General features: G+C 34.5%; 1 protein-coding gene across 1 annotated transcript in view; it reads left to right on the top strand.

Annotated features, from left to right (window-relative positions):
• Positions 1-11,303, top strand: part of GXYLT2 (glucoside xylosyltransferase 2) — a 77,278-nt gene extending 65,975 nt beyond the window's left edge. The window contains exons 6-7 of the mRNA XM_074284095.1: positions 921-1,093; positions 4,730-11,303. Coding sequence (XP_074140196.1) covers positions 921-1,093; positions 4,730-4,915 — 359 coding nt within the window. The 3' untranslated portion in view covers positions 4,916-11,303. The remainder of the gene's footprint in view (positions 1-920; positions 1,094-4,729) is intronic.
• The last annotated feature ends 2,838 nt before the right edge of the window (positions 11,304-14,141 follow it).

The raw sequence follows: 14,141 nt of genomic DNA, 5'->3' as shown, positions 1-14,141 counted from the left end.
AGATTATAATCTTTTTTTTTTTTTCTAATTTTTTTTATTTAGAATTTTTTCCACAGTATATATGCATGAGTAATTTTTTATATAATATTATCCCTTGTATTCATTTTTCCAAATTATCCCCACTCCCTCCCCCCAATGACAGGCAATCCCATACATTTTACATGTGTTACAATATAACCTAGATACAATATATGTGTGTAAATACCATTTTCTTGTTGCACATTAAGTATTAGATTCCGAAGGTAAGTAACCTGGGTAGATAGACAGTAGTGCTAACAGTTTACATTCAATTCCCAGTGTTCCTTCTCTGGGTGTAGCTACCTCTGTCCATCATTGATCAACTGGAAGTGAGTTGGATCTTCTTTATGTTGAAGATTTCCACTTCCATCAGAATACATCCTCATACAGTATTGAAGTATACAGCGACAAAGATTATAATCTGATACACTTTTAGCCTTGCCTTTCCTTTTTCCCCTTTACCATGTCCAGACTGGAATTATGATTATGATTAGAACCAGAATTTACATGGCACTTTACGGTCTGCAAAACATTTAGCAAATATCATCTCACTGTATCTTAACCATCACCTTGTACTGTTATTATAGGTAGGAACTGTTATTAGTAATTCTGATGAAATAGGCTATATTCCTAAAGGGTATCAACATAGTCCATCCCTCTTTCCATACAATTTTTGGTTCAGTCTGTATTTAAAACAAAAAAGTAAAAGTTTGCCATTCTGTCACTTTTGGCAGGTTTCAGTGAAACTGGATTACGAGAATGTTTGTAGATTATGGAAATTTGGAAACACTGTTAAAAGAACTACTGTTTTAAAATATTAAAAATACAGGACCCTACTGAGTCTATTTCATGTATGTGTGTGTGTATACCCATATTTGTTTTTATCTTGTTTTTTCCCTCAGAGTGTCTCTATGTATTTCCATGCCAGTGGAATTACAGGCCCGACCACTGCATGTATGGCAGTAATTGTAAAGGAGCAGAACAAGAAGGCGTGTCTGTTCTTCATGGCAATCGAGGGGTCTATCATGATGACAAGCAACCAACTTTCAAAGCCTTATATGAAGTAATGCGTGATGTAAGTTCTAGTTCTGGGGATAAACTTGTTTCCAGATAGAAATGGCTTGTGCTTGAAGACCCAGAGGGCACTGCTGAAAACTCCCAGAGGTTATTTCTAGTCTATTTATCACACATTTGAAAAGAAAATATGACACAAATAAGGTTCCTCTGGCACTTGTGCTAAAGTTGGATTTCCTTGAACTTCAAGCTGAGTTTAAAACTTAGGTTCTTGGGTAATCTAGTGTTGATATGGGCAAAGATGATAGAAACAGAGCAGATTTTACACACTGTTATGCTCCTTTATTCTTTCTCTCTTCTCTCTCTCTCTCAAATATTAATAAATGAGATATTTGTTTTAAAAAAGCATTTAGCAAAGTGCCTGACATGTAGTAGTAGACTCCTTATAAATACTTATTCCATTCTCCTTTCTCCTTTGAATATTCTCTTTTCCAGAGTTTTCAACCTGGGAGTTCAGTTAGGGAAAGGAGATGAGAAATTTCTGGTTTGAGTAATAACCAACATATTCAGATAATCGAGGCATGGAGCAAAATCCTGCTAGAATACACAAGTAAACCAAAATGAACAAAAATTGAGTTTCTTTGGCTAAATGACAATTTTACTTTCTATTACTTTACTTTGGCTAAATGACAATTTTACTTCCCATTGAACTGATATTGTAGTTAAATTATGATGTCTAGCATGTGAACAAATTGTGTTGCCTTCCTGGTCACACATAAAACATTTACAATCATGCTTGGACTAGTTCTACAGAAGTACACTGTTGAGTCACTTAATCAGGAGCAAAACTTAACTAGTTGGGGAAAAAGGCTAATTAAAATGGACTATCCTAAAAGAATTATGTCCCTACCTAATGCCTTGTCAAAGCCAGTGCTTGTCCCAGCCTCGTTTCCAGCATCCATCCCTCATCTCTGTAAGGATGTTGACTGCATACCCATTGCCATCGTCTGTCACACAGATACATTGGCTGAAAGTAGACTTTCCATCCCAAATTGTCTTCTTTGCAGTCCCTAGGATCATTTCCTGCAATGTCAACAGAAGCTCCCTGAGAAAATATTAGTGTCAGTTCCTCTTCTAAAATACTGAACAATTGAAATTTTCATGTTTATACAATACATTAAGGACAGAAAAGCAAGTTTCCCATAATGATTCTTCAAGGTAGGGAGAGCAAGTATTATATGCCTTGTCCACAGTCACAAAGCTGGGATTTCATTTCCCCTCACTAGGTTGTCTCAGACCACCTGGACAAGCATTTTATGAGTTTGGGGAAGATATTTCAGTCCCCAAAGTTTTCCAGGACCAATTTAGTTGGAGAAGGGCTACAAAAATAGCCCCAGGAAATAAGCCTGAGTAACAATAATGCATTTTTTTTTTTTAAGGCATGCCTTGACAATAAATAAAAAGTAAAAAAGATTGAGAAGTACTGATGTTTAAATTCCATTGAATATTGATTAAATGTTTTAACAACTATTGATTTATAATATGATCTCTACTTCTGCCCCCCCACCCCCATTCTAGATATTTTTATATGGACTTCTTGTATCCCTTTAAGTTGTATAAGCTTCTTAAGAACAAAGACTAGTTTTTTTTCTTGCCTTTGTAGCCCAATACCTAGCACAAGGTAGGTGCTTATTAAGTGCTTGAAGATTGATTGATACTTGATTCTTATAAGACACAGGCTTAAAATCCCTTCTGAGAGACAGTGTGGCCCATTGGAAAGCACATTTGCTTTGGAGTCTGAGCATCTGGGTGTCACTATCAGCCCTGCTCCTTTTTATTACCTGTGTAAAAAAAAAGAAAATCAAAGAAAGATGGATCAGATCTATCTGTACACAAATTTTACATTAGTTTTTTTCATGGTGATTAAAAATTGAAATCTAAGTGAGTGTTGATATTTGAATATAATGAAATATTATTAACCCATAAGAAATAACCAGATGTACAATTTTAGAAGAGATCGGGAAGTTCACTATGGATTGATAAAGAACTAGATGAGCAATTATATAACATTAAAAGGAAGCTCCTTTTAAAAGACTTGAGAACTCCAGGTGAGGTAATATATATATATATTATTTGCAGACAGCTAGATGACACTATAGGGTGCTAGATGTGGAATCAGAAAGGTGTAAATTCAAAATCAGCTTCACATAGGCAAATCATGTTACTATTGCCTGACTCAGTTTCCTCATCTGTAAAATGGGAATAGTTGTTGTGAAAATAAAATAAAATAATATTTATAAAGTGTTTTGCAAATCTTAGAGCATTATATGAAGACTAATTGTTATTATTATGTAAACCATGTCCAAAAAAAAAAAAAAAATCAAGGTGAAACACTCTAGTCACTTCTTAACAGAAAGATGAATTTAAAAATGCAGAGACTTTTTTTTAACATGGCTAATATGTGAATTAATTTTTAGAGATATGTATTGGGGGATTTTCTTTTCAGGGTTATTTATATTAATTTTCTCATTGGGAGTAGGTGGCAGTGGGAAGGGCAGATGAAATTTTTTAAATGCTTACTATTCGAAAAATTAAAATAATAACTACCCAAAACAATTTTCAAAAAAAAAAAAAAGTAGATAGTGGTATGAGTTAGCATCTTTTCACAGTGGGTATTATGGATCGATGATGGCAAATTCAAATAGAAACACTGACCATTGAAGCATGTAAGGTACTCTACAGGTAACACATTAACCTAGAAAGCCATGTATTAACATTATTTATGTTCTTTCATATTTTTATTTTGTGGAATATTTCCAGATTATGTTTTATTAGCTCTGATAATTTCTTCATAGAGGACCTTGAAATAAAAATAAGCCATAATCTAGGTTCTCTATGCCTTCTACATCGCATTTTTATGGACAAAATTTGTAATAAGCACAAACAAAACTGCCTAAAAAGCAGTTTCCACTAAGCAGAAACCTTATTCAGGATTTCTTATTCACACTGAAGCCATCTTTAGAGAATCTGAATTTTAGATTTAATTTAAGATTACTTTGAAATGGTCTACTACTATTTATTTCTTTTACATAAAGATGATGAAACTTAGACCCAGAAGATAATAGATCTGAGAAATAGTGAAGTAAATTTATTTCTTTAATGTCACACAATTTACATGCCAGAATTTGAATTATGGCCATATGATTCCAAGTCCAACATTTTTAAGGAGAGCTAGAAGTAGAAACCAGGACAAATTAGTATTTACCCAGCACTCTTTCTACCATTCCATGCTTGCAAAACAGGCCTGAATATTTAGCAATATTTGCCCCTTTTTACCTTTTATGAATTTCTAGTAAAAATTGTATTTCTTTCTTAAAAGTCCTTTTTACATTTTAAAAATGTATTTAATTACAAACTTAAAATTAAAAGGAAAAATCACTTTTTCACTCACGGTAGAGTACAAAATGATTCCATATTCTGTATGTTTTGGCTATACCTAATTTTGCTGAAAAGTTTTGAGAGCCCTGAAGTGAAAAAATAACTTACAGAGCCAGGAAGACCTGAATTCACAGCCATTCTCTAAAACCCCTATTTAATCTTTTTTGTTTTAAGGATGATTTACATTTCTTTCTTCAACTAGCATTTTCAGTTGCCAACATTAATTTGTTTTCCTTTGTGTTTATATGCTTTCTTTCAGTTTCCCTTTCAAGACAATCTTTTTCAATCCATGTATTACCCTCTCCAGCTGAAGTTTTTGGAAACTGTACATACTTTATGTGGACGAATTCCGCAGGTTTTTCTGAAGCAGATCGAGAAAACAATGAAGAGAGTATATGAGAAGCACGTCATTGTCCACCTCAGATCCAACAGGATGTATTATTAAATACACCTTGTGGTCTTTAAAAAAACAAACAAGCCAAAAACCTCTAAATTTGGTTTATTGTTGGCAGATCATTGCATCTTCCATGATCAAGGAGCTAGAAAAAGCTTGAAGCAGGCTGGATCCTCTTTCATAGTCTTATGATTTCATGATGCTCTCAGACTGTCAGTTAAAACTGAAATTGTGAACATTTTGCAGTATTGATTTTGCTTCAGTGGAGTATGCTTTTTGTTAAAGGATTTTTTTTTTAACTTTTTTGGTAGGTTTTCATGTTATTGGTCATAAAACATTGCTGCAACAATATGAACTAGCTGTGAAAAGAAGTCTCTGCAACCTTCTGACTCCTATTAACTGCACAAAAACATTAAGGGTTGATTGGCAACTTAATGCCATCTGGGCTCCTGAGGGAGACAATTTCTGATCAATTGTCTTTTCCATGACAACGCATCTGTTAGAGATAGCGTAAGTAAACCTGGGCATATATACCAAACTCGTGGTAGTGGGCTTAGAATAGATATAAGGTGAATTTTCTGTTTACAGAGCTCCGTTGAAACCTCCTGATAGAACTCTAGAGCAATTCTGGATTCCCATTAATTAGGGTTTTATAAAGCAATGTGGCAATCCTGAAGATTTCTCAGGGTGCTTCTTCTGAGAAGTTTTTCCATGTCATTCAGAGACTGGACCAGAAGGACTTACTAAGCAACAATAGACTCAAAAAGGAAATACGGTAATCTTGTTAAACCCCCTGAGGAGCTTATTGAGCTAAGGCTCCAGAGATGTATTTATACATACACACACAGAGGTATTGTCTAGCTTCCTTCTTCTGGAGTCTCAGCCTTTAGGTATCTAATATCTTTAAGCACTTGGACAAGAATAGAAAATCAAAAGGCAACTCCACCCTGTTGTAATGGACACCAAAGAGTTTAGCCAATTGAATTGGCAGAAATTTTAACTTTCTCCTGGCCACAGAAACTCTCTTGTTTTATATTTTGTTTTAAGTTTATGCTTTCACCAAGAAAACACTAATGGCCTACGCCCCTGTGCAGGATAGAGGAAGTTCACCTTTTCACTGGGGTCTCATCTCATCTCCATTTGGTGCCATGAGACAATAATCATTTAGAAATTCTGTAGGTCTGTGCTTTTCAAAGGTATTTTTCGAGGCAGTGTGTTTCAATGGAGAGACCACTGGATTTGAAACCAAAAGCCCTGCTGCCCTTTAAGTAAGTTATTTAAGCATTCTTTTTTTTTTTTTTTTTTTTAACCAGTAAATGAGGGAATCTCCCCAATTAGACCGTAAGCTCTTGGAGGACAAGGACTCTCTTTTGCCTCTTTTCAAATCTTTAGTACTTAGATACCTGGCACCTAGTAGGTGCTTTTAAAAGTTTGATTGATTGATTGACTAAGTAAACAGGATTTCCACTGTGCTACAGAGGCAATAGAAATGCTTTGGAGTCTGAGTTTGGAATTTAATCCTGCTACTGCTTGACATTCTCTGGGCTGTAGTTTCCCATTTATAAAAATGAAACCAGATAGTTTCTAAGAAACTCCAATCTATGGTTCTCTCAAGACAGTTCTGTGAGGGATGTGGGGGCAGATACAAGTAGAAAAGTTAATGTAAAAGGGTTTATTGCTACTTGCCAAAGGTCTCACCTAAGTAATTGAGTATTCAGTTAAATTCAATTCAATAAGTAATTCAATTACTTATGAACAGGAACACCTCTGAAAAAACTAAAGCTGTAACCCATATTTTCTGTCCCCTCATCCACTATTACTTTCACTGGCTCCAAAGACAGGCCTGATGGTGATAGCATTCAGGGCCAAAAAATAAAACTTGTTTCCGAACTTCGAACTAGATAACTATATAATCTTTTTCCTATGGAACTGTAAAAGTTCTTTTTGTTGTGATAAATATAATTAGTTCATAATTTTTGATACTTCTCTCCATAAGAGACTTGAACAGGCAACAAGACAAATACCCAACTTTTGCTGTGTTGATTTTTGAACAAAGGGGGAAATTAATAATAATAATAAATAGAAGTAAATTTTTTAATTAAAAATAATTTTTTAAAAATCTAGGCCTTAAGCCTCAATATGTCTTACAAAATATAACCTACCTAAAATTGTTTGCTGTGTATTAGGTAGGATTCAGAACTGCCCAGGAGTCCAGGAGTTCACCCCTAGAAAAAAATATAAAAATGTAAATATGGTGAATCCTTTTGTGACTTTCTGCATCAGAATACATTTGGTTTTGGCTGTACCTAATTTGACTGAAGAGCCCCAAAGTAAAAAATAACCAAAGAAACACCTGCAAGTATTGGGCATGGAAATTTGACCTTATGCTACTGCAGAGACTTAATAGCATCAGGAGTATGACTGAAATGTGATTCTGGAAGGGTATGTTAGGAAGATACTGGGTGTGAGCAGCTGGGTGATGCAATGGATGGAGCACCCAGCTTAGAGTTCACATCTGACCTCAGACACTTAGTAGCTGGGCAAATCACTTAACCCTGTTTGCCTCAGTTTCCTCATCTGTAAAATGAACAGGAGAATGAAATGGCAAATCAGGCCAGTATCTCTGCCAGGATAAAGTCATGAAGACTGAACACGACTGAACAAATAGGGAAGTAAGAAAATCGTTAACTTCAGCTTCATAGGACCCATATTCAAATGCTGTCTTTGATGTATGGTCTCAAGAGACATAATATAAGTAAAACAGGGGTTGTAGAGTGTAGACTTTAAGAAGTACTCAGGTAAGGAAAGGATGGTGGCAAATAACGGAGAATAGAAGAAATGTTGGTATATTCCACTCTGGAAAATGTGTAGGAAGATATAAAAATCTTGGATGAATCCATGTCTTCTCATCTTGTACAACTCAAGGCTTCCATACAGCTACCCAAGCTATTGGATGTCATGCTCCAGTTCTCTTGACTTTGCACAGAGCTCTCTAGTCTCTATCCACTGGCTCTCCCTTGCCTCTCAGCCTTTGAAAAAAAAGCTTCTCTAGATTCTGCTTGATCCTTTTGGCTATCATTCAGTTTGCCATTCAGTGGTTTTGGTTATGTCTCACTCTTCATGACCCCATCTGGGATTTTCTTGGCAAAGGTGATGGAGTCATTTGCCATTTTCTTCCCCAGTTCATTTTGTTATTATTGTCCATCCTTCTTTCTTGAAGAGGACCAATGGTATCTGAAGGGCTTGCTGGGCAAGCTTCCAGAGCTGGGCAGAATCATTGCTGTCCAGTGGCAGACAAGAACACAGGACTTAGTGGGGGACCCTAGCTTTTCTAAATTAAGGCCTTTCCCAGGTGCATTCAGTGATTAAGAACTAGGTAAGAAATGAGGCAAAAGATGGTCCAGTTCACTAACACAAAACCGTTCATCTGAAAGGGGAAGACCCTTAGAATAGAAAATTGCTATTTATACTCATTCTAAGCAGTCAAAATCTAAACAGTGGGCCACAATGGAGTGATTTGGTTTTAAAAGCTAGTCAAGTAAATCCAAATGAAACACAATGAGGTTTTTTTAAGCCTATTTTTTCAGAGCTATATTTCAAGAAATCATAAATGAAAACTCTGCAAGACCAAAAGTCAAATGTCCCAGCTTTTTGAAAAAAGAAGGGGAAATTAATAATTATAATAAATATAAATTTTTAAAATTAAAAATAATTTTGAAAAAATTTAGGCCTTAAATTCCAATATGTCTCAGAACATATAACCAACTAAAAATTGTTGACGATGTTCATCGTTTGTTCTTGAAGAGAAAAAATGGCATCATGAGGGTGATGTTTTGACTTGTTTATTAATTAAACTAGGCAGAGCTGACCAGCCTCACTCTCTCCTCCAGTCATCAAAGTCCAGTGGTAAAAAAAAAATCAAGGAGACTGACGATGGTCACCACAGCTCATTTTACAGATGAAGAAAGTGAGGCAGTTAAATGACTTGCCACATAACTAGTATCTGAGGCTAGATTTAAGCTCACAAAAATGAGACTTCCCAACACTATGGCTGATACTCTCTACTGCACCTTCTCCCTTTCTCTGCCAGATCCAAAAAAGATCTACCTGTATTTCCTGCATCCAACTGCTCACCCTCCCATTCTGTTCCCTTTCCTTTACTACCCAGCAATAAGTATTTGAACTATCCATTAATTATTCCACACTTTAGTCAGGCTCTATCATATGGATGAGAATCCAAAAAGATGAAAAAGGATGGAGAAGCTTTGATTTGCAAAGCACAGAGGGACTCCTCATAATCTCAGTGTGTCTATTCTTGTCATATTATACTATAGAGTCATCTTTTTCCAATCAATCCAACTTGTCTCTGAAGTCCAGGAAGTTTTCAAAGGGCAGTATTTACCCTCTTCCTTTACTGCCACCCCTATTTAATGGGATTAATTTAATTTCCAATCAAGCTGTTTCATTGTAAAACCTCAGAATCTTAGAACTAAAAATGTCCTGCCATTAATATGCCATCTGAGCTCCCAGTGGCTGTCAGCTATTCTAAAGCCACAATTGAATTTTGATCAAGAAAGAAAATAGAGTAGTGTTTGCTTTTTACATTGTAAAACATTTGGAATTAATTATTTCATTTAACATCTAAACTGTTGCTGTTAGAAAGATAGAAGTATCCTGGAATAATGAAAACAAAAACACAACCCACTGAGTTTTGATTCCAAGGAATATAAGAGCTGATCTTTAACCACTTATGTGACTGGCATCTTTGATTCTTTATTTCTTTAAAAAAAAAAAAAGTGATAATAATAATAATAATGAAAAAATGAAGGTAATGAGACTAAGCAGTTTCTAAGTATCCTAAATATCTCTAAGCCCAAGTATCCTGAGATATGTTTTATGCATTGGACCTGAGATTTTCAGCAAATGTAACTAGAAATCATGGAATTAGCTATTTAGAGCAAGAAAGGAAGCCATGAGATTTCACCACCTTATTTTGCAGATTAGAAAACTGAGGCTCAATTTGAGTATTTTTCTTGCGAGATTCTTCTCTCTGTCCTTCCCTATTGTAATTTAAGTGGAAAACTCCAATATTTTAAAACAATAAAAAGTTAGGGTTATTTTTCACCATTTCAAAAAAGTTAGTGATTTCTATTTTAGTGTGATATATTTCATTTCTCATTTGAAGTCATACATACTTCATACTCTGTGCACTCACTTCAAGTTGCTTGTAAGTTATCTGGCACTTATTTTGACAATGGGACTATGTAAGTCATAAATATATAATATTTCATATTACAGTTTTGGTGTTGATAACTCAATATATGAATGCAATTGTAACCTTGTCACAGAGTTCTGAAAGAATGGACAAGAAGTGGAATAACAGCACCATCAAAACCCCCTTGCCACAAGAAATCATTATATGTGGAAGTAATGAAAAATTACATGTATTCAACCAAAAGACTGAATGTGATACATTATTTACATTCATGAAAAATATTGAATTATGTGTCTTGGGAAGTAGGGAATGGATTGGCCCTCAAGATTTATTTAGGTGCTAGCAAAGGTCAGTAACTTGTAGCATTGATAACATTAGTTGAGGATAACCTAGGGAAATGGTGGTGGGGTTGCTGGTCAGTTCCTATCTCATGTATCCCATTCTTTTTATTTCCTTCCCCTTCATTCCTTGATTCAGTTAAATTCAATTCAAGTCAATAGGCATTTATTAAGCACCTTATATATCCCAGGCATTGTGCTAAGCACTAGGGAAGTATATTCAAAAATGGAATGGAAAAATCCTGCCCTCAAGGAGCTTACATTCATCTATTTCTTTCTGGCTGAGAAGTTTATGGGTATTATTCAATGACATGCAATGCAAAAGAAGTTCACGTTAATGCATATTTCCTGTTATAATGTTGCTAGGGATTAAAACAAAAAAGTTTTAAAAAATCAGGGGAGGGATCTGGGGCTCTGAAAGAGGCATTATAATTTGATTGTACTCTGTGCAATACAAAATATTATGTAGCTAGCATTCAGTTCCATGATTTCATAGCACATGATTCCTTAAAAGAAGGTTGATTTGGCCAAGGTTTGTGGTAGTTTTACTTTTTATAGAGCTAACTGGAAATCACCTTTTGAGTCTTCCAGAGAGAGAAAGAGAATGAGTGAAAGAGGAGAGAGAGAGAGAGAGAGAGAGAGAGAGAGAGAGAGAGAGAATGTGTGTGTGTGTGTGTGTGTGTGTGTGTGTGTGTGTGTGTGTGTGTGTGTGTGTGTGTGTGTAAAAATCAGAACCCATTACAATATCATTATTTGAAAATATCTCATTTGTTTTCACTTGACAAATGCAAAACTTGTTTATCGCTCCCAAGGAGACTGTTACAGTGCATTTTTATGTTTGAAAATTTCTCTGCTTACATTGTGAATAAATGAACTTTTAAAGGAACTTGCAATGTCTTGGGGTTTTGTTATTATAGCAAATTGAAAAGGATGGAATTATTATTATTAAATACTACAAAATAATTAGTATTCTGGATTTTTTAGATACTATCTCACATTTTAATTTATTATTACATTTTAAGTTTTGAATCATGTCCCTTTCTCCCACCCTATCCCATATTACACAATTTGACAAAGATTTACAAATATATGTAAAACCAAACTATATATATTTTTATTTATCAGTTTTTTCTGGAGATGCATGCATCTTCTTTCATAGTTCCTTTATAGTTGATTTGAGTATTGAGTACTCTGAATAAGTTGTTCACAAATATTCTTTGAACAATATTGCTGTTACTGTATACAACGTTGTCTTGGTTCTCACTTCACTTTTCATTATTTCATGTATGAATTTCCTTATTTTTTCTAAAAACAACTTGTTCATCTTTCTTATAGCACAGTAGTATTTCATCACAATCATATCACAACTTTTCAGCCATTCTTCAACTGATGGATATCTCCTCAGTATCTAGTTCTTTGCCACCAAAAAGAACTGCTAAAAACATTTTAGAACACATAGGTTCTTTTTCTTTTCCCCTACTTATCTTGGGAAATAGACCTACTAATGGTATCTGATTAAATTTTTATTAAAAGATTTTGAAAGCTCTTTCTTTTTCTGGGAAAGTTTCTTTCCTTTTATAACCTCACAAACTTTAAAAGTTGAGATTCATAGAACATCCCTAAAGTCTTAGTGCACATTAAAGGTTTATTGACAATGTACTTTTAGATCAAATAATTGTTTTACTCAGCTAGTCATTTTGATTACAACTGATTTGCTTTTTAAAAATTAAGTATAACTGGTATAAATTGTGCTGCGTTGTTTTTTTTCTCCCTGTTAAAGAAAATAATTTTTCTGTCCTGTGTGAGGTTACAAAGATTTGCATATCTGCATTCAGACATGGAATGGCTACCAGATGAGCAAAAGCAGAATGCCTTTATTGCAAACATAAAATAGACTAACAATACTTAATACTGACACCTCAAGCTATATAACAGTTAATATTTAATCATATTTCAACAAAAAAGAGCCATCCATAAACAGGAAATAATAATAAGATAGAGCTATACAGAACTCAGATCCAGGTCTGAGTTTTCCACATGATAAATAACTTGTTAAACATAACTTTTTTAAAAATTCTAACAAGTTTTCTTTCTTTTTATTTTTAAAACATATGAATGGATAATTTTTCAACATTGACCCTTGCAAAACCTTGTATTCCAAATTTTCTCTCCCTTCCCCCACCCTTTCCCCTAGATGACAAGTAATCCAATATATGTTTAAAATTAAACATAATTTTTAAAAATGACTTCAATAGAGTAAATTGGTTTTATATAGCTGAATTTTTCATTTTTTCCTACTTAATTTTTCTATCAGTGAAATGTTATAGATTCACATTATAAATAGATAGGGTGTTTCCCCTATTCATATATCTATTTTTATAGTATGTAGAAAAAGTAATACTAAATATTTTCTCAGTATTTACATACTTTCAAGCTGTTTTGAATGGCCTAAAATGAAAACTGGAACTCTCACTAACCAATTATATGAATAAAACTCAGTCAAGGGATCCATAACTTTGTGAGCTTTGGTTGAAGTACAATAGTTAGGGCCTAGCTAGGGCCAAGGATGAGGAGTATAATCATCACTTTCCTAGTTAGAGCCAAGGATGAGGAGAAGACCATTGGGAGACAGTCAAAATAGCACTACAACAGGGGACTGCCAAGCTGGTTTCTAATCCACTAAGTATCATCCTTGAATATGACCTCACTGAGTTTTAGTTTCCTTATTTGTATAATGAGTAAGTCGGACTTGGGGATCTCTAAAATTCCTTCTGGGTTAGTTGGTTCCATGACTAAGTACCTGTAAAGGAATAAGACTTGCTGTTTTAAACCCCTAGCATGAGCATAGAGGAGGTAGGAAGGTTAGACAAAAACCTGCCTCTTATATCCCTGGATATCCTCATGGGGTGAGATGGGTCTGGGAAGGGAATGTTCACAGCTACCATCATAGGTTTGAGGCTGTGGAGAAGCAGGTTGAATCAGATAAATGGTTCCTTTCTGGAATTTCATGCAGTTTTTCCTTCTGATCTCTGACTGACCCTTTCCACCTCTTTCTTCTCTGAAGACCATTCTCACCACTACTCTCTGAGTCAGTTTTAATGATCTGCAGACAAACTTGTATTAACCTAGTTTTGATTACTGGTTTAAGTTTTCTTGACATCACATTCAGATCCTTTTTATCTCTCAGCATAGAGTGCCATGTATTGGCCCAACAGCAAGCTCAATAAGACTCACAGTGCATTGAGTAGTGAAGAGTATTTCATATTTGTTGAAAAGAATACACATTAATGGAGAAAGGATTATTGTTTAACAAAAAAACTATTGAGAAAACTGAGTAACAGTTTGGCAGAAAATGGGTGTAGACCAGCATCTTGCAATGAGAAGAGCAAACTAATTTCATCAGAGTAGAGAGCTCCCTTTAAAGGAAGAAACCCCCTTTACCAGAAACTTCCTTTACCAGTAGCAATAGTAATTGTTCTGCAGTTTGTGGTCCTGGAAAGTTACATCACTCTAATAATTACAACGTATGACACAGTGATTCAAAAATAACAAGTTTTAATATCAAAAAAAGAAAGATTGTAAAGTTATATAAAACTTTTACAATTGTAGAAAGGCTGAAAAATTCTCAACCACTCAATCTATTCTTAATTTGAGAGAATTACAAAAGATATAGTTGATTAATTTGATTATAATAGGAAAAAAAAACCACTTTTTTTTTTTTAAA

Source organism: Sminthopsis crassicaudata, chromosome 1, assembly GCF_048593235.1.
Source record: "Sminthopsis crassicaudata isolate SCR6 chromosome 1, ASM4859323v1, whole genome shotgun sequence".
NCBI lineage: Eukaryota > Metazoa > Chordata > Mammalia > Dasyuromorphia > Dasyuridae > Sminthopsis > Sminthopsis crassicaudata.
This window is presented reverse-complemented; position numbering and strand designations above follow the sequence as displayed.